Below are 25,029 nucleotides of genomic sequence, written 5' to 3' on the forward strand. Positions count from 1 at the left end.
GAGGTTAAATTCAAATTAATAGTTAAATCCGAACATGCTATTTAAAATAACAAAAAGTGTTTACATGTCATATTTAATTTTTCTCAAATATAAAATTTTTGAAGCAATAACAGTAGTATATTGTAAGGATTTATATTTGTATTTAAATTAAAAATGTGTTTCTTATTTGGTAGCAGCAACAAGCTTTTGCTAATTCAACAAGATTCACGAATCAGCAACAGCAGCAGCAACCTCGTCAACTTCACATGCACTCCATGCCTAGTCCTGGTTCTAGGAATTCTCCTTATTCCAATCCTCCTGATTCACCATTCCATCCACCTTCACCTGGAGTGGCACTTTATCAACAACAAGCCCCACCCTTAGCTCAGCAACCTTCCCAGCCACCTCAACAGAGACTTCAAAGAGCAGTTTCCATTCCAAGTAAGCATCTTTTATTAACTCTTCTTCAATTAGTTTAGTGGTATGCTTATGCCATTAAAAGCCCAGTCAATAAAAAAAGCTTATTTTCTCACTTTGATTATAGAAATATAGAAAATTTTTATTATAGAAATTCATTATTATTATTTTATTATTTTACAGATCGAGTCAATTCTCCTCGCAGCCTGCCGGCAGGTTTTTCGGGAGGTGATCCTATTCTTTCTCCTCAGCCTTCACCTGGAAATTATAATCCTCCTGTGTCTAATTATAATGCTGCAATGTCTGTATCTTCTGCTTCCAATTACAGTTTGGATAACTTCTCTTACGATCAGCAGGTTTATCCTCAAACTATGATGGACAGGTTAGTTGTTAACCTTTTCTTCTTTTGAAGACCAGTCTGATTTTAATTTTAAATGTAGTTGAAATATTGAATACTTTTAAACTTCTCACACTCAATGTTAAATGAGGTTTTGTTGCTCACTGTATTCAGTTTTTGTCACAGTAAAAATGATTGTGTTTTTTAGTGTTAGTACCTAAAGAATGGTCTAGAATTTTGTTGAAAGTTACCTGGAGTAAAAAAATTTTATTTCTGAAATTAAATATAAACCTTATATAAGCAATGACTTCATGTAAATTAGCTGAATAAGTTTTAAGAACTTTAAAAAAAAAAATTATTGAATTGAAAAGAAATAATTTGAAATAAATAACTGATCTTAAATTGAAGATACTTTATTTTGACATTAATTTCAATTATATTTTTAATAAATTCAAAGCATGTTTTTTATTGCTTTCAGAAATCGTAATAATAACAGATCTGAATATGTCCGCCAAGAATTGAGGGCTAAAGTTGGAGCTCGAAATCAACAGCACCAGGTAAAGGAAAATTATGATTGTAAATTAATAGTTTGTTTATATTTCATATTATATATATATGTATATTTACATTTATGGTTTTTTTCTGTAGGTTCACCAACAATTAGTACAACAAATGCCTCAACAACAAGGATCTCAGTCAACAAATCAGTCCCTTAGTCAAGCTGATTTTGATGCTCTTGGATTTTCCCTTGACCTTGGTAGGTGCTTTTATTTTCATTTTAACTTTTAATTAATTTACCTTTTTTTTTCTCAATCTATATGAAATAACAGATAAGGGAGAATTGTTCCTGTCATATCTATAAGAAGTAATATGATTTATAAAAACATTATCTTTGACGCCACTTCTATGTTTCTCTATCACTTCCTTTCACTTCTCTCAGTTAAAAACAGATTTATATTGTGTAATTAACTTTGTTATCCTGTCTTTACAAATGTAATTGTGAATATTAAATAAAACAAAATAGGAAATCTTATGTATTTTTTATAACATAATATTCCTATATTATAATTCTAATTTTTTCAGATGGGCAACCAACCTCACCTGCTCTTTATTCCCAATCTCTTCTTAATGCTGGAGGAGTAAATGAAAGTCAACCTCAAACTGGTAGTCCTAGGGTTAGTACAATATTGCTGTGTCATTCTTTTATTATAACATCGATAATAATTAACTTGTATTTACAAAGCATTTTTTTTTTAATGAATGCTAACTTTTCTAAATTTATGTACTTTATTTTTGTGCCAATTTCAATTTTCAGATTTATTTTTTCCACTCTAAATAAACGATAGATTTAAGGAGACAAAATTAAAATTGTTCCCTTTCAAATTTTAAACTTCTACAATATCTAAGAAATAAATTTTATTATCTATAACAAAAACTTAAAAAATGTAATATTAAGTCTTAAAGGATAACTTCGTTAAAAATAAGTTTTTTAGATGAAAATGCATGTGACGTTTATTGCTTGCTAGAAATTTTGATACTTAGTGTTATATAAGAGATTGTGAAATAATTTAATGTCTGTAAATTTTCTGCTACCTAATGTTGTAGTAAATTGAGTAGTAATATGAGATGAATTTATCGCTCAGTTTATAGTCTTTATTAAATTAGATGATTTAAAATTACAGGAATTAAAATGTCAAATGCAATTTTAAATACAGTCGGACTTCTATATAACAAACTTCCATTTTGCGAATTTTTTCGGGAAACCAAGAACATTTTGAAAATTTCTTCGTAAAATAACTTCAAATTCGAGAGGGGAATCTTCTATTTAGTGAACTTTTCTTTGAGATCCACTTTCCCTATTTTCCAAAATTTTTCAGAACATTTTAAACTTGTTAACACATTTTATGGAGAAAATAACCTCAAATTGAATTTTGAAGGAACTTTTTAAAGAAAGCAGTAAAATCACTTTCTCTTTTTGTTTGCGTTTCAAATGATAATATTAACGGTAATAATGACATAAACGACAATATTTTATCAGTAGTAATTAAACTTAACAACGCATGATGTAATGTATGTTTAAAATTAATGATAATAAATGCAGCTATAATTTTTTGCATAAATTTAGCTTTTTTTTAGTTAAAAATGTATATAGCATGATTGTGTAACACTGGATAATGTTTTGCTCTATTCTTGCTTTCCATGCAGAATTCTTTTATGATTAAGATTTATAAAATGAATAGTAGATACTACTTTACAATATTAAGGTGTATCCATTACTATTTTAATATTATGTCTAGTGTTTATGAATTTGAAACCTGTTTTGTGTCGTTTAAGTATTTCAAAAGATGATTTTCTATTTAACGAATTTTCCATGTAACGAACTTATTATCGAGATTTATTGACTTCGTTAAATATAGGTCGGACTGTATATTTATATTTTATATTATCATAATTTTTTATTTATGTATTAATTTTCTATATATTTTCTCATAGTTTTTTTTTTTAAATTCAAAATGCAATTTTATAACTCCAGACGTTTTACTTTTACAGTTTCAACTTGATGAACAGAGGCCATCTGAACCCAAAAAATCACTGCTACAACAATTGCTGTCAGAGCCTCCTTGAACCGTTTTCCACTCTCCTGAGTTTCATTAACTAATCCAGGAGAGAATGTTTCTTTTTTTTTATTTTCTTTAATTTAATTCTACGACTTGTTTATAAACTGTAAAATATCCTGCTGTGCTTCAACTCATGGCAGTTTTGCAAACTTATTTTTTGCCCTGAGCAAAAACTATAGTGAAAAAGAAAAAAAATCTTTTTTGAGTTTTTTTTCTTTCTTTCTTTTCAGAGCTAAGCACTAATTTTCCTTAAAAACTTTTTAATCTATTAAAGGAACTTTAAAAAGGAAATCCTGCTTTGTACTAACTGAAACTACTTGTAAATATGAAAGGGAAAAAAGCTGTATAAGTTGTAATATGCACCTTTGTAAACTTCAGAAGAATTTCTTTTCTCAGATCATTCACGACATATTTTTCTTTATTTATCTGTGTGACATAATCTGACTTCAAAACATGTCACCTTCGAGTGAATGTTAAAAGTCCCTCAAAATCATCTGTTTACAAGCTATTTTGTGCTAATGGACTTGCCTAGATTTGTACAGCAAATTAAAATGTGTTTGTATGCATGTATTTAAATGTAAATATATATATATAAATATATATACACATATATAAATATAGAATTATTGTATTTCATAGTTCATTATGAACCTGGCTTGTTCGAAACAAAGATGCATATTTGTATGTATGATTTGTTTTAGTGTGATTTTGACCTGAGTTCAGAATGAGACGAAAGAATTTTATTGAAAGCGAAATATATTGTGATCTAGTTTATATCTGTCGTTTTGTATAAAAAAAAATTGCGAAAAAAGTGTTTTAGCAAAAAATTTATTTTAAAAGAAATGTAGTTAATGCATAGAATGTTACCCATATTAACATACAAACAACTAATAAAGTTATACCAAATTTTGCTTATATAGAGTTGTTAAATAAGAAATTTTTTTAACATATTTTTGTATCAAAATAGTTTCCTTTGGGCTTACCTATTATTGCTGTGATTTTTTTTTAAAAAATATGAATTGTTCTGTGACAAAATTTATTTAATTGAAATCGGTATTAGCCTTACATTCCATTGTATATTTGGTTCGAAAATTCTATAGAAACATGGAACTAAAATAACACATGAGGATTGAGCTATTATTTTAATTATTAATTCCATATAATTTATTGAATGTACAAAATGCAACGTGTAACCTATATGAAATATGATCTACAGGTAAAGTAAACATTATTTGATTTTTATGTACTTTTAAAACAGCACACTGCTTCCAGTTAAAAACAATTTATAATTATTTGAAGTAAGCAATTCCAGATAATTAAAAGTGGGTTTGCAAAATATACCATATTGTTAAAATATTCTATATTATTGGTAAACCATATTCATAGCTGCCAACTCTACTGAATTTTCAAGTAGACTACTGGATTTTGCCAGTTTCTCCTGGTCTATTGGTTTTTGTACATTTTAGAAAATTCCCTAAAATTTAGTATGTTTCCCTAAATTTGAGTAAGCTTGCTTGAATAGTTAAATAAGTATTACTAATGCTTAATGAAGTGAGCCTCATTTATAAAAATCAGTTTAAAACTTTCTTTTGTTCTATAATGTTCAGATTACTTTTATTCAGAACTTTCGAATTAATTAAAAAATCTTTTAACTATCTTTGATGAATTAAATGCCTATTACTATTCATAATTATGAGTAAACATAATACATAACATTTGAAGTTCATTTATTGTCAATCATAGCAGGAAAATATTGCAGTCTTTTTATTTTGATGACCATAAAATTCCCTATGTTTAAAATATTTATTACATTATGAAACAATTCTTATGAAATTTATATAATTTTGTAAAATCTCCTGAATTTTTTTCTTATCCAAGTTGGCAGCTATGCATATTGTCAAAAGTTGATATACATCTGTAATTTAAAAGTGTATACCAACTTTTAGTAACTTGAGCCTGAGCTAGAAACATATATTTTCATTTAATTTCCTAATTAGCATTGGTTTTTAGGATAGTTTAAAGTAAGTTGTTATTGATATTAAAAATAATTTTAAATTAGCTAATCTAAAATAAATTTTTCAAAAATATGGATTAATTTTTGAACAAATTTCAGTTTTAACCTGTTACACACGAACCAAAATTAATTCAGTTTTCGTTAACTCTCTCATAACTCCTTCTATGATATTATTAATTTTCATTATATGGAATTACCTTAAAAAACTTTTTTATAGAATTATTAATTTTTATTCTATCAAAACTATTGTATAGATAACACCAAACCTGTACACAATTCTATTTATAATTTCATATTATATCAGTTCCATGGCTCTTGGATTTAATTGTTAGAAAATAATTTATAACTTTAATATTGGTAATCTAAATGTTCCTAATATTAAAAAAAAAACCTACAACATTTTGAGTTTTCTTCATTGCACTATTTTAATTTAAAAAATTCTTAATTGTAACTAGTGGGGAAAATAGCAATTTTAATACAACTAGCTAAAATATTTTAAAATGTTTAACTAGATTAAACAGGCTGTTCTAATAGTCTAATGCCTTGAATGATATCTAATGGTGCAGAAAATAACTTTCTTACTGCAAACTATTTATAAAGTTTGTATCTTGAATTTATAGTAGTTAAAAATTGTTGCTTGCTAGTTTAAACTCACCATATTTTGGGATAATTGTTGCATTTTTGTTTATAAATTTTTTTTTCATAATATTCACTGAGCAAAATTACTTTCAGGAAAACTTTTTGCATTATTTTTGAAGAATTTTATTAGTTTTTTTTTATTTTAGAAATGATTTTATTTTCTAGGAATTATATATTTACGCTCATGAACGTAATCCTAATTAATATTATTTGAGGTTACATAATTATGACAATTACTTTAATCTTGTTACTGTAGCTTTCATTTAAGCTTTATTAGTGAAGATAAAAACCTATGATTTTTCCCAAAGAAAATGGCAGATAAAAATTACTTAATTATTACTTCATGTGCTGTGATGATTTTATACATCTGAATGAATTATATATTGCTGAAATTAGATTATATTTTATTTTGTAGGTGTTTGAATTCGGTTTTGTTGAAAAAATTTCATATTTATTTTTTAGTGTGATATCGAATTTATTTTTTCTGGTCATAACTTCAAATAAAGTGATATGACAAAAAAAGAAGAAAAAAAAACAAATGATTATTTAATACTGTGTTATTATTAATCTACATACCAAATGAATAAGAATTCTTCAGATCAAGCTGAGTTGCAAATATTTGTCGATTATTTTTGTATGGGGTAATTTTTTTATTTGTTATAGAGTGAGATAAGAATTATTTAATTCTTAGAAAGCAAAAATAATACTTTTATGTTTAATCATACTTAAAATACAAAAAAAAATCTTATTTATAAATATAATACCTAACATTTTATGTGAAACTGTGTTATCTGATTCTTTTAATTTTAACGCTGATAATTAAAAACACTTGTGTCAATGGTAACTAGATTGGTGAAATTTAAGTTAAGTCAACATTTTAGCTTTTATTTTGCTGTGTAGTATTTCTTTCAAAGGGCATTCTATAAATTTTTGCTCACATATTTTATTTGTACCATGTATTTTGCGAACCACATTTTGATTTCCCATTTACATTTTAAACTTAAGATAACAGCTTTGAACGGAACTATTAAATGGCTTTATTTATTGTTTCTTCAAATATATTTTTATTTTTAATTAGTTATGATATGAAAGACTTCCTACCTAGATATGGAGAGCATGAGGATTGCAATGGAATAGAATAAATTTTAATCTTTTTTATTGCTAAACATCATATTTTAACAGAATATGTTAAAAGCTAAATCTATATATTTTTTTAATTTGGTAATTGCTAAGTTTTTTAGTCAAAATTATTTGATCAATTCAGACTGATCTTTTATCTGGGCAAAGTTTTATGAAGTTTTTTCTGTGAATCTTCATTAAAGAACATGTAGGAAAACAGTTTTTTGTGCAGGAAAATATTTTTTTACTGTAAATATGCTAAATGAGGATTAAATTTTAAACAAAAATTATAGAATGTCCTTTGTGTATTTAAAAAGATTGAAGATTATGAAATCATGTACATTGCTCTTTTCTGAAATGATTTTTATGGATATGAAATATTATTTTGTAAAAAGGTGTTAAAATAATTTCTAGAACTACTACTAATATTGTAACTTTGGACCACATTTTTTTAAATGCTAATCTTATTTTTCAATTGTATTTGTAAATAATAAATTCCTCAAGTTGCACTTGTTAAAATCAATAGTTCACTTCCAATTTTCCTATGTGTAATATAAATTATGTTTTAATTGAATATATCTGCTACTTACATTAGACATATATGCACATGTAAATCATGCATTTTAAAGTTAATGCTCAATATTTTATTGTTCAGAAATATATTTATTTAAGTTATATTTTAAATAATCCATTTCCTAACTACTGCAATTTTTAAAATAAATTTGATTTATTGTAAAATTACTAACTTTTGTAAGCTTAAATAGTTATATTCAAATATTTCAAATTATTTAAACTAATATCTCATTTAAACATTGATTAAAAATGAGTAGAACTTATATGCATATTTTACTGTGCTATTATGCTCTAGTTTAGTTGATAATGTAATTTTTTTAAAGAATAATTATAAACAATTGGTATAAAAAAGTTCCTGCATTAGATTGAAAATTTGTTAAAAATTATTTGTGTTAATAATTTTTAAACTATTAAAAACAGATATAAAATTGTTAAAATTAAGCATTCTGAACTCATCCTGTATTCATATGTTGTAATTAACATGTCATTCATTGAATTGTTTTAACAGAATTTCAACTATCATATCTGTTTATTAAATGCAGTGATTTTGCTTAACTTAAAATGATTTGTCGTTGTCATATGATCTCTTGGTTATATTGTAATATAAAATATATTGTTAGAAAAATATTGACCTCAATTCCTGAAAAATTTGTTAAATTTTCTATGAAGTTGGAACTATTTCTCTCCCTGCTTAAATGCTATAAATTTATTTTCCATGTTGCGCCAGCAATTACTTTTATCTGTTAAACTGCGCATACTTTACTAAGCAATGATACTTTTATAACAAATAATAGTATATAGATTTCAGCATAGATGGTGCCTCTTAGTGATTGTTTTGAAGGAACGTTTTGGAGGGTATTAAAAAAACTAATTGTAATACAAATAATGTCCAATAACGTGATATATTCATGGTCCAAAGAAAACTAGATTATTTAATTGCCAAATAACAAACTTAGCTAACCATCGCATTTCTATACCAGAATTATTTATGCATGTTTGCAGGAAATTTCTGAAAAAAAATATTTTTATAATAGAACTTCTTAAGTCAATATAAAGCTCTGGTTTTTAGCATGAAGTGGCTGCGACTTGAGGTTTTTTATTTTCATTGAAAAAGGAATGGTGGTATTCTTTATCTGACTGATGTTCTTCCTTTCTTGTCAATTCAGTCTATCTTACTACTAAAAATTTATTTAAATTTATTACTCCAATTATTATATTTATATTGAATTCTTAAAATTTAAGCAAAATTCTATTTTGTAAAACATTTCTGCTTCCAAGTATCGAAACAATTTTGTTAATGCATAAAGAGTATCATACAGACAGAATTAAGACTCAAATTAGTTTTTGTTCATTAAATAGAATAGAAACATTTTTATTGAAAAGTAACCCCCAATTGACGGAATTCGGACACTAATTTGTTTCAGTTGAAAAAGTAATACCAAATTGACAGAATTCAGACACAAATTTGTTTCAGTTGAAAAAGTAACACCAAATTGACAGAATTCGGACACAAATTTGTTTCACTTGAAAAAGTAATACCAAATTGACAGAATTCGGACACAAATTTGTTTCACTTGAAAAAGTAATACCAAATTGACAAAATTCGGATGCAAATTTGTTTCAGTTGAAGTAATACCAAATTGACAGAATTCGGACACTAATTTGTTTGAAAAAGTAATACCAAATTGACAGAAATATGGACACAAATTTGTTTCAGTTGAAAAAGTAATACCAAATTGACAGAATTCGGACACAAATTTGTTTCAGTTGAAAAAGTAATACCAAATTGACAGAATTCGGACACTGATTTTTTTTTTTTTTTTAAATCATTATCATCAAATCAAGAGAATTAATACTCAAATTTGTTTTCGTTAAATGGTAAATAGCAAAACTATTTTATTATTGGCAAGAAAGAAAGTTGCATCAGACGGAAAGTATTGAATGAATTTACAGGAGATGAAAAATCCCATTACATCCCGTGATACAGTTAGGGAATTTAATGTTATACTACGGTGATAATTTTATAGCGTTATTAAAGTGATGTACTACTGTAATAGTTTTTAGTTTGATTGAAGATATTTGAGAGAGTATATATTTATATTTTAGTACATACATACTTATAGAGTTAGAAATTGAAAAAAAATTAAAGTTGAAGTGAAATTAGCGAGGTGCCTTGTTAAAAGAAGCTTCACTTTGTAGAGGTAAAATTTTATAAAGCCACACTTGGTTTTTGTTGTGAGAGAAGTTTTAATTTATGAGATTGTGTGTGAGTGGGTAAAATTTACTAAATGACTTAAAAATTGTTTAGCAATCTTCCAAGTTTATTAAAGTTATTACAGCCATTCAAGCAGTTTTAATCGCATAAAATATTCAACATAAAAAATAACTACTTTATGCAAAGTGAGATAATGTTATACCTGTTCACTGATGTTACATTTGAGAACAGGTCAGATCTACAAAAGCAGAATTCCTACAGTGGTTGGCTTTTTTGTTTGTCGAAGTTATTTTTTTAAAAAAATTTGCTTTTAAATCTTATTATATTGAAGTAACACTTGATTATAACACCTGAGACTGTTAAAATAAATAAATATTCAAATTTTAAGTCATTTAGTAAAATACCTTATGTGATTAGTATAAATAATATATGCAAAACCCATTTAGTTTTCAATTTTTATCTATTCTAATTGTATGAGAATATTTTTGTAATTTATTTTACCACAAGGCACTCTTACATAGCAGAGTTGGCTATTATTGTTTTATAAAAAAAAAAGAAATGAAAGAAACTGTTTTTCTTTTCCGAATATCATGCTTTCTGTTTTTCACTCATTACCATCTCTGTACAGCATTGTTTATTGCAACAATAAAAAAAAGGAGTATATTGCACCACGTTAGGAGATGCACAAAAGTTTTGATTGTTATTATCAAAAATAACGAGAAAAGTTTTGTCCTTGCACATTTCTGTATAATTTTAGATCTGGTTCTTATTTTATTTCTCCCGCCGCCTGTCCTCTAAATTATTGAAGAATGTGTGTGTGTGCCTGTTGATCCCCTTTTTGTGTCAGTGCCTGTGTGAGTGATCGAAACTACCCAATTGTTTGTTCTTCCTGACAAAATAAAATTGGAACTTCAGCTCTTGTTTCCTTGTTGAAGGATAAATTTATTTGAACATACAGATTTTATCATCGAAACAACTGCTTTTTGTATAGTTTGAATTCATTATTTCATTTTAATATTATTCTCAGAATAACTGTGAATTAATAAAATGGGTTTATATACTGTTTGTTATGTCTCTCTATTTACTGATTTAACTATACTGATATTACTTGATTTAAAAACTTCATTCGCTTCCTGCCACTATGGTTTTACTTGTTCTGTTTTTCACTCTCTCGGCTACTGTGGTTTTTTAAGTTTTGTTTTCGGCTTTTATTTTTAGTTCACAACTTAATGTTTGTTTCAAATCATTTTTGTTTCTCCTCATTGACATCTGGCAAGTTTTGAAAAAGGGAGCCTGATTTTGAGCGCTTTCAAACATGTCAACTGTTATTTCCAATTTGTATATTTTTGGTAGCTTATGAATTTCTTGATCAAGTAATATCTTGCCACTTCACTTTCTTGAGATTATTTATTTAACTACACTGATGTTCAAATTTGGGAGAATTTTCAGATTTTGTGGACTATCTCCAGAACTACAAGGCATGTTTTAATAAATAATGAAATTTAGTTTGGTTGATACAAAACAATTAAATACACTGGTCGACAAAATTAAGAGATGGAAGATTTTTCCCAAATATCTCAAAAAATGTTGAATATAAATAAATGATATTTGGTATGGATATAACTTATTCCATGATAATGAAGTATGCAAAACAAAAATGAAAGTGCCATTCACTGGCAAGACCTATTGTCAATAAATCCAATGTAGTCTGAACTTGAGGATAAAAGATGACAATAAATTGAGGCTTGTACAGTGTGTATTGCCTCTAGTATGGTGTATGATCACCCCTGACAAACAGACAACATGCACAACGAGTATGCATGCTGTTAATAAGGGAGTTAAGGAGGACTTGTGGAAGACCCTTGCATTCTTCCACCAGAGCAATTTTTAACTCCAGAATGGTTCTGGGGGGAGGTTGGTTCATCGCAATAGCTCTCTCAAGAGCATCCCAAGCATGTTCAATAGGATTCAGGTCAGGGGATTTGGCTGGCCAATCCATTCGTTGAATATCCTCGCTTTCCAGATACTCATCAACCATGAGAGCCCTATGTGGTCGCACATTGTCGTCCATAAAAATGAACTCGGGGCCAACGGCGCCCCTGAAAAGACGCACATAAGGCTCAAGGACCTCCTGCCTGTACCTCTGGGCATTCACGGAACCATTGTCAAACACATGGAGCGGTGTGCGGGTATCTTGCATGATCCCTGTCCAAACCACGAGTCCTCTACCAGCATAATGGTCCCTTTCGATAATGTTGCTGGGATGGTATCGGGTTCCCTCCATTATATCAATAACCGTCCAGAAATAGCGTTATAGAAATGTGCGAAAACACTTATCTCCTAATTTTGTCCACCAGTGTATTAATAGACCTAAATAATCATTCAATATTTATAATAAAAAGAGAAATCGAAAATCATGTTAAAAACTACAATTCCAAAGGAAATTCCACAAGAAAATCTAAACCAATAGATATTTAATATCAGCTCCGGAAGTAATAAAATTACGAAACCTTATCTATTGAGAGAACATGACCAATGTCTGAAATTGGCTCTCTATACCCTAAAGATAGAAACAGGAGTAAAGTACACAAACTAATTACAAAAGGAAGAATAATTTTAAAAAACACTACTTAAAATTATTCCTTAGTAAAACAAAAGCATACTTCATTCAGAAAAATCTTAACCGAACTGAAATATTTATAATACGCACTCATAATCGTGCACACAGTAAACTTGTGCAAAATTCACAAATATTTCTAGACTTTCATTGATTAAGGAATAATGTATTCAAATTTAATAATTAAAAGTTATAAAATACATCAAAATGTGTGCACGCTTGCCAATTTTAGCCTCTCAATGTTTCAAGTATTATGTCGTCAATGAGTAAAAATTTTAATTTTTACATGTAAACAAATATGGTGATCTTACTTTTATTGTCACAAAATTCGTTTTTGTTTTTTATGTGTTCTAAATGGTCCGTTTTGTGTTTAAGTGCACTAAATTTACTAAGCGTTTTTCATTAAATATGAATAGATTCAATTATGAACTTCATTTTAAAATGACCTTATTAATTAATACAAACTTTTATTAAAAGATTTGGAGTTAGTATCACCGAAACTATAAAAACATAGTTTTTTAAAAATTTTATTAATCGGGGGGGATAACCATTTAGTCTGAAATAGGGGAAAGATCAATTCCTGTATTCTTTTAGTTATGAGTTTTTAATTAAAAGAGACTATAAATCTTTTTGAACATAAACGTTTTGAGTGAATTTAGATTCCTTTCGCTTTGGCACATATTTTTTTCCAGTGCGTTTTTTTTTTACTCGTCAATTTCGACCTTTACAAGATAGGGCGATGATTAACATAGCCCTGACCACTTTTTTTATTATAAAAATTACTAGTCAAGCTTATTAAATTACTAGCTTACCATTACAACTTTATCAACAAACTTTAAAAAAAAAAAATTCTTTCTTAATTTTTTGTAATTTAATGAAAACGTGTTAGATTAAATTTATATTCTTCAAAGAGATTATTTAGTGATGATTCGAAAAGTTATTAACATTGCTTTGAAAATTTTAATTAGTTATTTTGTATTCATTCTTGAATAGCAAACTTAAGACGGAATTCCGTTTTTTATAAAATTTATTGAAGTAAATAGAAATTTTTAATTTAACTTATTTACCGTTAGATGATTGTAAAATGGCTAAGGTAAATATTTTTTTCAAACTTTTTCTCCTTGTTTCTTTGAACAGCTGTGCAATACAAACTTGACCACAATACATATTTTTATGTACTAAGTCCATTTTTCCAGTAATGATTTTTAATTTCTTAAAACTTTCAATTACAATGAAAAGAAAATTGACAAGTTCATAAATAGTGCAGGTAAGAAAGGGTTAAAGACTAATATAGCTATAAATATAAAGAACGAGCTGTCATTTTCTTTCCCCCTATTGTATATACTTTCTCTACTCGATTTAAACGGGCTTTAATGAGGATGAGGAAATTTTTTTTTAATATAATCTTTTAATTTTTGCTACGTGTATTTCGCAATAATTTATGTCAGCTAAACAATAGAATAAGATCTTTTAAAGATAATACAAAGCTACGAGGAAAAAAGAACACGGTAGTTGTAAAAGCCCCCGAGGGGAATTTTCACTTTTTATCACTCCTTTCATAACATAAGATCAGAACTTTATATGAAAGAATCGTCTTTTCATATCGAATTTAAAAGAGCGCATGTGTTGCTAATTTCTGGGGTTTCTGTAAGGCTCACTCAAGATTAACTTACATTAGTTTGCTAATTATTGTAGTTAGAGCTTATGGTAATAGTGCTCTTACAACTAGGCTTCTAGATATCGATATGGTAATGGGCTAGCAGCTAAATAGATGAAAGGAAAACAAATTTCTTTGAGGAATGAAAAAAATATGGCCATGCGGATTAGTTCCAATTAATTTGTATTACGATGGTTTAGAGCAACCATGAATGTTGTCTCTGGGTTTTAAATTTGTTACACCTATTAGTCAACATTATATTTAATAGTAAGCGGTTCGATACAATTGAAATTCTGAAGTGCAGGTTCGTATAGTAAAAGACGCTTGTGAGTCACGCGATTTAAAATCACTTAGGTTTTATTTATAAGGCTCTATATTAAATTTAATACAGAACATGAAATTATTATTTTATTTTCAAAGTTTGAATACAGTTTTCGCTCAATAGCATTTTAAAAAATATGTATGAGGGATTATTCGATACATAATTAGTTGATTTTACTACAATATTGGCATTTTCGATCCTTAAGATTCCAGTATGACCTGAAGTCCAAAAAATATTTATTACATAGTCTTTTTTGGAATTAAGTGTTAACAGATTAATGAAGTAATGGAATGCTTTAACACAATTTATTGAATCGAAATAAATGAACCATTGTTTCGTATTCTAAGTTTAAATATACTGGAGAGCTAAGAATATTACATGACACTCAGATGTAAATACGGAGCAATACGAATTTATTTTTTCTTAGTGTGCAGAGGAGTAACTGCGAAGTCTGGAGTGTGTCATCCCTTTTAGAACCATCTGAAAGTAAAGTTAAAATCAGAATATGGAAGTAAAATTATGCTTTAAATCTGGAAGCTTAGCTGCACGTGGGTAGAATATACCTTCAAAATACTGGCATAAGTTTATAACCACAATTTTGGTCAGAGAACTTTATGATAAGTTTCTTCAGTTAATTGTTCAGCCACTCCATTCATATGGTTGTAAACCTTTTCGAAAAATAAAATAAAAAGGCTTATAAATCAATGTTTAGCTAAATTATGGCATTGATTTGTTGATTACAGCATATGTCATGAACCAATTAAAAAATCGGTTAACAAAATGTTTCCAAAACTATCCCACCCAACATTCCAAAATATTACTATTAAAAGATCCAACACTCTTAAAAACATCAATTCAACCTTAAAAAAATGTTTAATTGAAAAAGGTTTACATTTAAGTTTTAACTATAATATCACGTTATATAATGTTATCCAACATGGTTTAATTTTCATGATAATATAGTTCTAGCTGGTGCTATAGTATGGCGGAATCAAATCTGTTAAATATTGTGGCTTAATACACTTCAAAGTTTTGAACACTGAACTTCTGTATTGAGCTTTTTAATTGTGAAATATCAGATTTAGAATAAATCAATATTCAGAAACAATTGTTTAACTATAGAGTCACAACCTCATTGTCAAATATATATATATATATATCTTTATATATATATATTTTAAATGAGCCAAGCATAATGTGCTATATGGATTTTAATTTATAATTTTGCATTGATAAAACATAATGGTTTTATATTAATAAAACATAAATTGCAAATACAAATAAAGATAAATAAAAAATTTAAAATTCGAATATGTTTAATAAATTCAAAATTCCATTTCCCAGCGAAATATAAAGTGTTATTTTCAAAAATATATTTATAATACTGTGCATTTTCAAAGCTGTATGCATATCAATTTTATACTAACACACATTCACTGCTCTCTGTTAGGAAAAGTTGTTCTAATGTATTGATACCAAAATTATTATTTACGTAAAATCATATTTAAAAATAAAAAAAAACTTTTAAAAACACTAAAAATAGATTGAAATATGAAATAGAATAATGAGACAAGCAATTTTTAGAGTCTTGTGGGATATTTGATAGAAATAAAACCATCCTTAAAATTTATTGGTTGCACTAAATGATATAAGAAATCATTCAGCCTACCAAATGGAAAAATCTACGCTACAAAATTTGAATTAAAATATTTTCCTTAATTGATTGCATTTTAAAAACCAAAATATGAAAAGTATATAATTTAAATAGCACTTTTTACAGCTGTCAAAATAAATTCACATTATTAAAAATTATTTGTATGTAAACAAAATTTAAGATTAACAAAACAATTTATCAATCACATTATTTGTAAGTAAATAGGGAGAGAAAAATGATTACAAAATATTTTATTTCTTATAAACCTTAATTAAAACAAAAATCAATATAATGATCAGGATATTATCCAAAGGACAGCAAATTTAACTTGAAATGGTATATACAAAATAAATAGATTTCACATTACAGAGCATTGCTGTGGTAATCCAGGTATTTGTAAATTACCCTGTTCATCTAAAGGTACAGATCCAACACTGGACACAAGCTCTTTGGGAGGATTACCATAATTTTGGATCTGTTGCATTAGCTGTAATACTTTCTCAAACTGTTCTTTTTTAGAGGCCTCCGTATCGACTGTTTCTTTTTCAAACTCCTCACACACCTTAAGCATAAGATCATATTGTTTCTTATAATTATCATAATCGCTTTGGGATAATGTGGGTTGCTTTTCTTTTAACCAATCAGGATACTTTTCGACAATTTCTTTGATGGATGGATAGAGCAGTTCCTTGGACATAAGTTTTTGCATAACATTTTGCATGAGTGGCATCACATCAGACAGCTGATCACCGCCACCACCACCCGATGCACCACCCAAATCAAGACCCCCCAATAAATTGGCCAAGTCTTCTGGATTTGTTTCAGGTATATTTTGAGCTTGCTCAGTGAGTTCTTTAAGGGTGTCAGTAAAAGTTCTGGCAAATTCATCAGAATCAAAAGGTGTGTTCTGGCCACCAGAAAGAGACTCCATCCACTTTTTCATGTCACCTACTTCTCCTTCATCATCCATGTAGGTCTCCATCATTTTATTGAACTGTTTAAATTCTTCTGTCCAAGTTGCTTCAAGACCAGAAGCATCACTAGCACCACTGGGTGCATTGGATGCTGCTGTCGCACCAGCAGTGGTATTTTGTTTACTAGCTGCACTGGCTTTCGGCATTGTTTTGTTGAAGTCATCTAAACAGCTGTCTAATAGTTTGCTGAGATCTTCTTCCTTCTCTGGTTTTGAATCTTTGTCTGCAGATTCCATTTCTTATCCTGAAAGAAAACAAAATTAAGAATAAATACAGTATTATGAAAAAACATAAGAATAAGAGTAACAACAATAAACAAGTTGTAAGCTATAGAAGCAAGCCTAGAATAAAGTAATTGCAATTATCTGTGTTTGAATGCCATTTTAATACATTTTTTTCCTGAAAAAGCTATCAACATAAGTTATATTCATAGTGCAAGAGCAATTAAGCAATTCCGTATTTTGTCATAGGAGCGTTAAAATGTAAAAAAAAGGATTAAATTACAGAATAAAATAAAAACTTTTAAACAAAAACTTTTGTTAATGTACTCTTTAAAATAAATTTTATGCAGTGGCAGTAAATTAGTGTCCCAAGTGAAAAATTATTAAATATTATTGAGTTTTCATCCCCGAGCTCTGATAAATACTTCATAATAACCACAATCTACGCATCAATTTTCCTACAATGAAGTAAATATGAGATAATATGTAACTGCAGTATTTTTAAATGAGGCAGACGAACATTTAAGAACTTTTTCCCACTCTTTTTTATTTCAAAACTCGGTGAACTTTTGAAAATTAAATTATTGTGCTCATAGTAGCATAAATTTCTATTTCAGACTTTACATGAATAAATGCATTCTGCAAAGATTTAAAAGAATAAGAATTTAACTTTAAAAAAAATGTCTGAAGCTGAAATGTCTAAAACCTAATCAAGTCAGTCTGTTTAGCTAACTTGTTTATTAATCTACAGTTAAATAATGTTAAAATTTAGAATACTTTTGGAGGAAAGAATGAGTCAACAATAGCTATGAGGATATTCGGCATACAAGAAAAACCACTGCTGATATTAGGATAACCAATTCTATCATGTCAGTAGATTACGAAAAACGACGGATTTCTTTTTATGCAATAAATAACATATCAAATAAAAATTGCAGAACAAACATTGCGGAATTGCAGAAGCAATAGTTTAATAAATCAGTTTGGTATACACTATTTAGTGGGTAAAAAGTAATTTTAACAAGTTTTAATTCATTAATTTTCATTATCAGCATAGAATTTGTGATTTTCAATTTTACATCAACTGTGCTACTAATTTATGGCTTCAAATAAAGAAGCCACGGATTTGAATAGGGTAAACTTAATTATAAGAAGGGAACCCATATATCTCTGATAGATAAAAGAAAGAAAAAATGACCTCATAAATTCATGTTTAAATACAAGATGTAGGTATCATTCTTTCTTTTTAACTTGGTTACAGAATATACAACACAAAGCTTATTACCTCTTTTATGCCTCTTCTGCAGAACAACATGATTTAGTTTTAACCCTAAATAACTAAATATTCGTCTCTAATAGACTAATGAACCCTGTATTAAATTGGAGATGTTGCCACTGCTTTCACACTACCTCACTCACAGTTACCTTCAAAACTAGTAAGAGGAGTTATTCAAAGGTGATAAGCAGAAGCAGCACTGTACATTTATTACTTTTCAAGATTTTCTGAAACCAATGGCAAACAGTCAAATGTTTAGTTCCATCAAAATAAAGGTAGGTAGGTATTTTATTTATGTTGCACCAGAGCTGAGGCTATTGGCGACGGGATGGGAAACATTCGAGAGGATAATGGTACGATATCACAATTTTGATCCTCTGCAGAGGGGATGGCTCCCCTGCTTAGGTAGCCCGGCGAAGGTGAGTACTTTCTGGTAGAATAGTTTAATAAGGACTGATACCGCACACCCTCTGTCCCTAGGATCAAAGTGATCATCCACCCGCTTACTGACCGCAGCCAGTGATGTTTTACTTTGGTGAACAACTAGGAACGGTGTCTTTACGATCAGTCCACTGAGGGATATCAAAATAAAGAATGAAGATATCTTGAATATTGAAAACCCTGCAGTTAAAATTGCAATGAACAAACACAGAATTTATACTTTCTATCGTCAATAAAACATAGAATGACAAGATACATATGCAACTACTGCAACAGAGCTATTTGTGTAGGGCACAATTTTAACTTCTGCCAAGAGTACAAACGATAATTTTTAACGCATTTCTACTTTTTAATCGAAATTTTATAATACATTTTACAAGTTACACTCATTTATTTAAAATAAAGGAATATAAAAAATATATTTGTTTTTAATAATCTATAAGTCAAATGAATAGTTAAAGATTAACATAGATTTAAGTTCAGTTATCTAGGTTTAAGGACTATTAGATGCAAAGAGTTACATAATTAAAATAAGTAATTTGTAATACCAAAAATACCTCACTAAATTCATTGTAAAATGCAACCCATTGTTAAGTTGCTCAATGATATTTTTAAAAACTAGTATGTAGTGGTAAAGTTTTTATAAGAGAAAAATTCTAATTTTTTTTTAGTTACATATTTTAAAATTAACACATAGATTTTTTACATAAATTTATGTTTCTAGCTGAATTGGGTTAAAAATTTTCTAATTTTAGATTGATGCAGTTATTTGGGCCAAAAAGTGTGATTGGGAACATGATAAGTATCTTTGGTAGGTGGCTGCATTTTATTTTACGTTTGTATTTTATTCTATGTTAAACATGCCTGCATAAAGAAATAATACCCATTTTTATTTTAAGTAACTTAAAAAAATAAATAAAATTAAAAAGTTTAAAATATTTTTTAAAAAACAGCAAAAATAATCCAAAAAACTTAGATTTTTTTCAAAAAACCAAAGAAAATAAAAAATTCCACTACACCCTTGTTTTTTTATCTAAATTCTAAACATTCATCAATAGAATTTTTAATGAGTCAAAAAATAAGTCACAGATTTCCATTGATTTAAGTATTAAAGTTATATAGGTTGAATTTACTGACAAGAGCGTTAAAAAAATTCATTTGCACAACTGCATTACAGACAGTAGATATCTCTATACCCTGTGGCAGAATTTTTTTGGGCTTTCTGTAACATACCTCTCAAATATTAATATCTTTCTGCAAGATATTTAAGAAACACAAATATAATAACTAATTAAACAACTAATATAACAACTAATTTAAAGTAATAGAAGCGTTAACTTCAACAAAAAATAAAAAAATCGGATCAAATAAAATCTTGTTTTTCTTTTAAAAATTAAATATGTAATATATTTTTATTCTTATATTATGGGGGATATTCTCGCATTTTGTAGAAAGATAACACTATAATTATTTCGATTTTCGCATTTCGTAATTCATCATCACCTTAAAAAAAAAAAATAATAATAAATAAATTCTGAAATCTGTAGCAGTAATTACCGAAAAAGAAGATCAACAGCGAAATCAAGCAAATCTGACTCTTCAAAAAGGGGTTACGTTACTAAATCCGTGTTTTCATTTCGAGATTCAGTTGTTGTAGAAAATAATATTGTGCTAAAAATATAGGATTTTTAAGGCTATGTGAAAATCAGTAGTAATAACTGCATGAAAAAATAGAACGAAAAGTTTAACAGAGAAGAAAACCAAATTTTTTACTTCATTATTCTCATATAAGAATAGAAAAATAACAAGCATTTTTTAACCCACTTCAAAGTGCGAGGAAGACATCTTTTGAATACAATTCTTAAGAAAAAATAAAATATTTCGAAACTTTTTGCAAAAAAGAAAACCAAAATTTTTTATTTACCAAAGGAAAAATCTTTCTGCAAGAACACTACCGTTCGGCGGCAATGTCACTAATGGGTCTCTATATTGGCAGCAACTGAAATTTACAAGGCACCAAATAAAATTGCTTGTTTAACTTGGACAAATTGAAGTAAAATATAAAAATGGCTAACTTGGGGATGGGGCAATTCCATCATTTACAAATGTCATTCTCTCATATTTTAAATGCATAAATGTCAGCAAAAAACAATCAGGCAGTTGCAATAAATTTTGCTAAAATAAGTTTTGGAGTAATGTGTCTTTACTCTAAATTTTATTAATGCTAGAAATTTAAATTTTTTTAAAAAACTGGAGACTTAATATAAGAATGTTAACTCAAAGCGAGTTTTTTCTTTATAAAAATTATGTTATTAAACTAATGCGACAGCCTGATCTGAAAGCAAATTTTTAAAGTTAAGTAAGCAAAAAAAATTAATTAATTAATAAATAAATAAAACGCATTTAAGACTGTATATAAGACTTAATGTAAAATATAAATAATTGATGATAGTTGAATTGAAAGACCGGAATCTTGCTAGTTTAATTTTTTAATAGCTCTATGAGTAAAACAAGTTTAAAAATATAAATTACAAAATGTTAATAATACTGATAACAAACGAGAAATAATAAATTGATTTTGACTTAATTTCATAAAATATTGGGAAAAAGCTTACAAAATAAAGATTTGAAGGTTACTAATAAGAATGACTTATTGCTGTGTCATCTTAGCTAATGAATAACCTAAAGATAATTACTAATTAAACAGAAGTTAAAATTGAAAGAATAAAAAATTCTTACGTTAAGTTAGTATAGCAAATGGAAGAAAAAATTGTTTTCACATGGAAATATAACTCCTTACAAAACCAGAAACAAAAGTTTGTTTACTACCCTCTTCCGATTTTTCCGTCTGATGACGATCTTGCTGTTGAACTTGTTGCCATTAAGAGGGCAGCTTACCATTAAGAAGATACATGCCAGGAAAAAAAGGAAAGAGTATGTGCCATTCACGCTGTATGAGAAAAAAAAGTCGCATTAGCGAATTCGCAGATGCGAGTGTGAACCTGAATTGAGGAGTTTTCGCTCGTAAATGTACTTTACAACAGTTAGGTTCCCGTTTGCCTCTCCGAACATGGAAAAATCGTTTAGTTTATTGTGGCTTCTAAGCATTTGTATGGGGTTTTAAGGTAATCGGGTACCAGGTGAATTGTCCCTAAAAATTCACAAGTGCGTAAGAGGAATCGGGAGCAATATGAGCTGTTCGTGTGTTGTACATAATTCATCCTTATCCATTTGCTAGAGAAGCGAACGAGAACCTAACTGTTGTAAAATACATAAGTTGAGAGAACATGATTCCCAGTAGAATACCGAAGACACTGGTTGCGGTCAGTAGGCGGGTGGGTAACCACTTTGATCAGCCTGCGCAGAGACCGATTGTGCCCGGCATCGGTCGTCGTTAAACATGTCTACCTTAAAGTGCTCGACTTCAAAGCAAGTCGTCGGGCTACTAAAAGCCATCTCCTCTGCTGAGGATAAAAATTGTGATGCTGTTGGATCATCCTCAGGGATGTTTCCAAGACCGTTGCTCATAGCCCATTGTGCAACCCTAGTGCGACCCAAATAAAGTACCTACCATTTGCTAAAATAATGTGCAACGCGTGATAATTTAATGGCCATTCTCACTGTATGCAGTTCACGAACATCCGAGCGCCATAGAAGGAATTTAGGGAAAAGAACCATTCATGCTGTATACAAAAAAGTTGTGACTGCGAATTCGGAGATGCGGTTGATAAGAAAGTGGCTACTGCACCTCTGATTACCGCCGAGAAAAAAAATGTGGTTCTAAAAATCGTAGAGAAAGTGACCTAAGGGAGCATTCACATTTCATGCGATTGCTCTACATGTGGTTGTGAATGTTTAGAAACTATACGCAAGATGAACTTCTCGCGCATGCACAAACCGTATAAAGTTTCAATCGCGCATGTGAATCGAATGCAACAAAAATGCTTCATTAGCTTGAATGAATTCAAATCGACTAACTGGATTTAGCGAGAGTATCTTAGGGAAGCTGATTGGTTAGTATTTTGGAGTAAATATTTTCAACCAATCTAGTTCTTATTTGCATGCAAAAAAAAAAAAAAAAAAAAAAAAAAAAAAAAAAAAAAAAACTGCGCCCAGAGTAATGGTCTTACAGGAGCCATTCCCACCGTTATCCATGTCTTCAACGTGCCGCAGTGGACTGATCGTTAAGACACGGTTCCCAGCAGGTCACCGAAGTCAAGCATCACTGGCTGCTGTCAGTCTGCGGATGGGTGACCACTTGGATCAGTCAGCGTAGGGACCAAGGATATGCGGTATTGGTCTTCGTTAAACTGTTCTACTGTAAAGTGCTCGACTTCGCGAGCAGGTCGTCGGACTACCGAAGAGGGGGTGCCATCCCCTCTGCAGAGGATCAAAATTGTGATGGCATGTCTTCGGATCATCCTCAGGGATGTTTCCCAGACCGTCGCCAATAGCCCATTGTGCAGCTCTAGTGCGACGTAAATGAACTACAACAACCATGTCTTCATCAAGTGCATTAGAAGAGATATTCTTGCTTCATGCAATTCACGCACCACCGATGACCACCGAAGGAGAATGAGAACTTTATTGATATATTCTCCGGCAAAAATTTCAAAAATAAGGTTGCCCTTTTCTTATGACGGGAATAGGAGGATCGTGAATTGCATGTAGAGTGATCGGTTCTTGAAAATTATATGCTACTCTTCTCAATGCATGCAAATTACCGGTGAGAGAAAGAGAGGACCTGATTGGGCATTGGCTATTTTTACGTGGGAGAATATTTAATAATTAAGGGGCCCTTCACGCTACAGCCGATTGCCCTAGATTGCTGTATGAAATTACAGGAAAGAGTAACTGATCGCGCATGCATGAATCGTATTTACTTGCGATGCGTATTTATTGCATCAACGAATGGCATACACTGTTAATGATTTCTCAAGGGCTACTCTCACAGCAGACGACTCCCGCAACCATTGGTCACAGTCGGAAATATGAGAACCTAATTGAGGAAATCAAATCGATTCTTTCTCTAAACACTTTCCTTGTAGATTCATTGTGCGTGAACCGCTTGCAGTAAGAAGGTTGTTATGCAAGCATACTGTGCCCTACAAGATGCAACCCCCAAAAATAACTAACGGTGATATTTTACGCAAGTATTTGCGATCGAAATGGTCTACAGGCAGGTGGCGTAGAGCAGAACTTTTTACCTATGGCAACACTTCACATGCTTTCACAATTAGCGTGTGGAGTGTCATAGAAAAAGGAAGTACGTTAGTTTCTGTCTTGATTTCTCAAATAGATTAAAATCTTTTAAGTTGGGAAACTATATAGAACTGAAAACTATATTCAACTATTATTCAACAATATTTAACTATTAACATGTAGGAACTTGATATAACGTTCTCACATTTGCGTGAACCGAAGACAACATCATAACAATCAGAAGATAAAAATAAAAGTTTTATTTTCTGGAAAAAGATACAGTCAGAAAACTGAGTGACTAACTTAAAATAAATTAAAATACAAAAAAAGTGCATAACACACTGAGTAGTAGTTGTACTTCGTGATTTCTCATATATATATATATATATGCTGGGAAAAAGTGCGCGATGACAAAAATGACATCTGTATCTTGCAGTCTGTTAAAACTAATTTCCGAGAGCAGAAGGAATATCAGGATGTGCTCGATGACAGGTTGCAGGTTCGGTATTCCCTTCGATCTAGCGAACTCTACAAACAGTTTAATTTATCACGTGACGCGATGATGATGCCCATATCTTGACTAAAATTATTTTCTGAATCTTCTCATGGAGATTTTTGATGCCATTCTGTTTTTCTATCAAACGTTTTGGAGCGTAGAGTCAACGGGTTCGATTGCTATAGTTAAGCTACTAAATGTATCTTTCATTCTCTATTTGCATGTCTTTCTGTTACTTATTCTATTGTTTCTTCGTTT

At 29.3% G+C, this 25,029-nt stretch overlaps 2 protein-coding genes across 21 annotated transcripts in view; one reads left to right on the top strand and one right to left on the bottom strand.

Moving 5' to 3' along the window:
• The window catches only part of LOC107446121 (uncharacterized), a 306,844-nt gene extending 303,129 nt beyond the window's left edge, over positions 1-3,715 (top strand). For 17 of the 19 annotated variants that reach the window (XM_087153889.1, XM_087153884.1, XM_087153893.1 and 14 more), the window contains 6 exons: positions 174-420; positions 580-778; positions 1,212-1,290; positions 1,382-1,490; positions 1,817-1,908; positions 3,284-3,715. In XM_087153889.1, the coding sequence (XP_087010015.1) occupies positions 174-420; positions 580-778; positions 1,212-1,290; positions 1,382-1,490; positions 1,817-1,908; positions 3,284-3,358 (801 nt within the window). In that variant the 3' untranslated portion in view covers positions 3,359-3,715. The remainder of the gene's footprint in view (positions 1-173; positions 421-579; positions 779-1,211; positions 1,291-1,381; positions 1,491-1,816; positions 1,909-3,283) is intronic. The other 2 variants (XM_087153892.1, XM_087153901.1) reach the window with 1 other exon arrangement.
• Positions 3,716-16,397: 12,682 nt separating this feature from the next.
• Positions 16,398-21,964, bottom strand: Pex19 (peroxisomal biogenesis factor 19). Of its 2 annotated transcripts, XM_016060695.4 has the most exons (3): positions 21,813-21,953; positions 20,998-21,072; positions 16,398-17,379 (listed from the first exon to the last, which is right to left on the bottom strand). In XM_016060695.4, exon 3 carries the CDS (start codon positions 17,369-17,371, stop codon positions 16,520-16,522), a length of 852 nt encoding a protein of 283 aa, XP_015916181.2. In that variant the 5' UTR covers positions 17,372-17,379; positions 20,998-21,072; positions 21,813-21,953; the 3' UTR covers positions 16,398-16,519. The 2 variants fall into 2 exon arrangements, with proteins under 2 accessions (XP_015916181.2, XP_015916180.2); XM_016060694.5 differs by lacking the exon at positions 20,998-21,072 and having other exon boundaries at positions 21,813-21,964.
• Between the last annotated feature and the right edge of the window lie 3,065 nt (positions 21,965-25,029).

Source organism: Parasteatoda tepidariorum, chromosome 10 (genome assembly GCF_982258835.1).
Source record: "Parasteatoda tepidariorum strain Cologne lab strain chromosome 10, Ptep-v5.0, whole genome shotgun sequence".
NCBI classification, from domain to species: domain Eukaryota; kingdom Metazoa; phylum Arthropoda; class Arachnida; order Araneae; family Theridiidae; genus Parasteatoda; species Parasteatoda tepidariorum.

What these genes read in the sequence shown, in the direction of transcription:
- Pex19 (XM_016060694.5), bottom strand. Translation starts at nt 17,371, where the DNA reads ATGGAATCTGCAGACAAAGATTCAAAACCAGAGAAGGAAGAAGATCTC.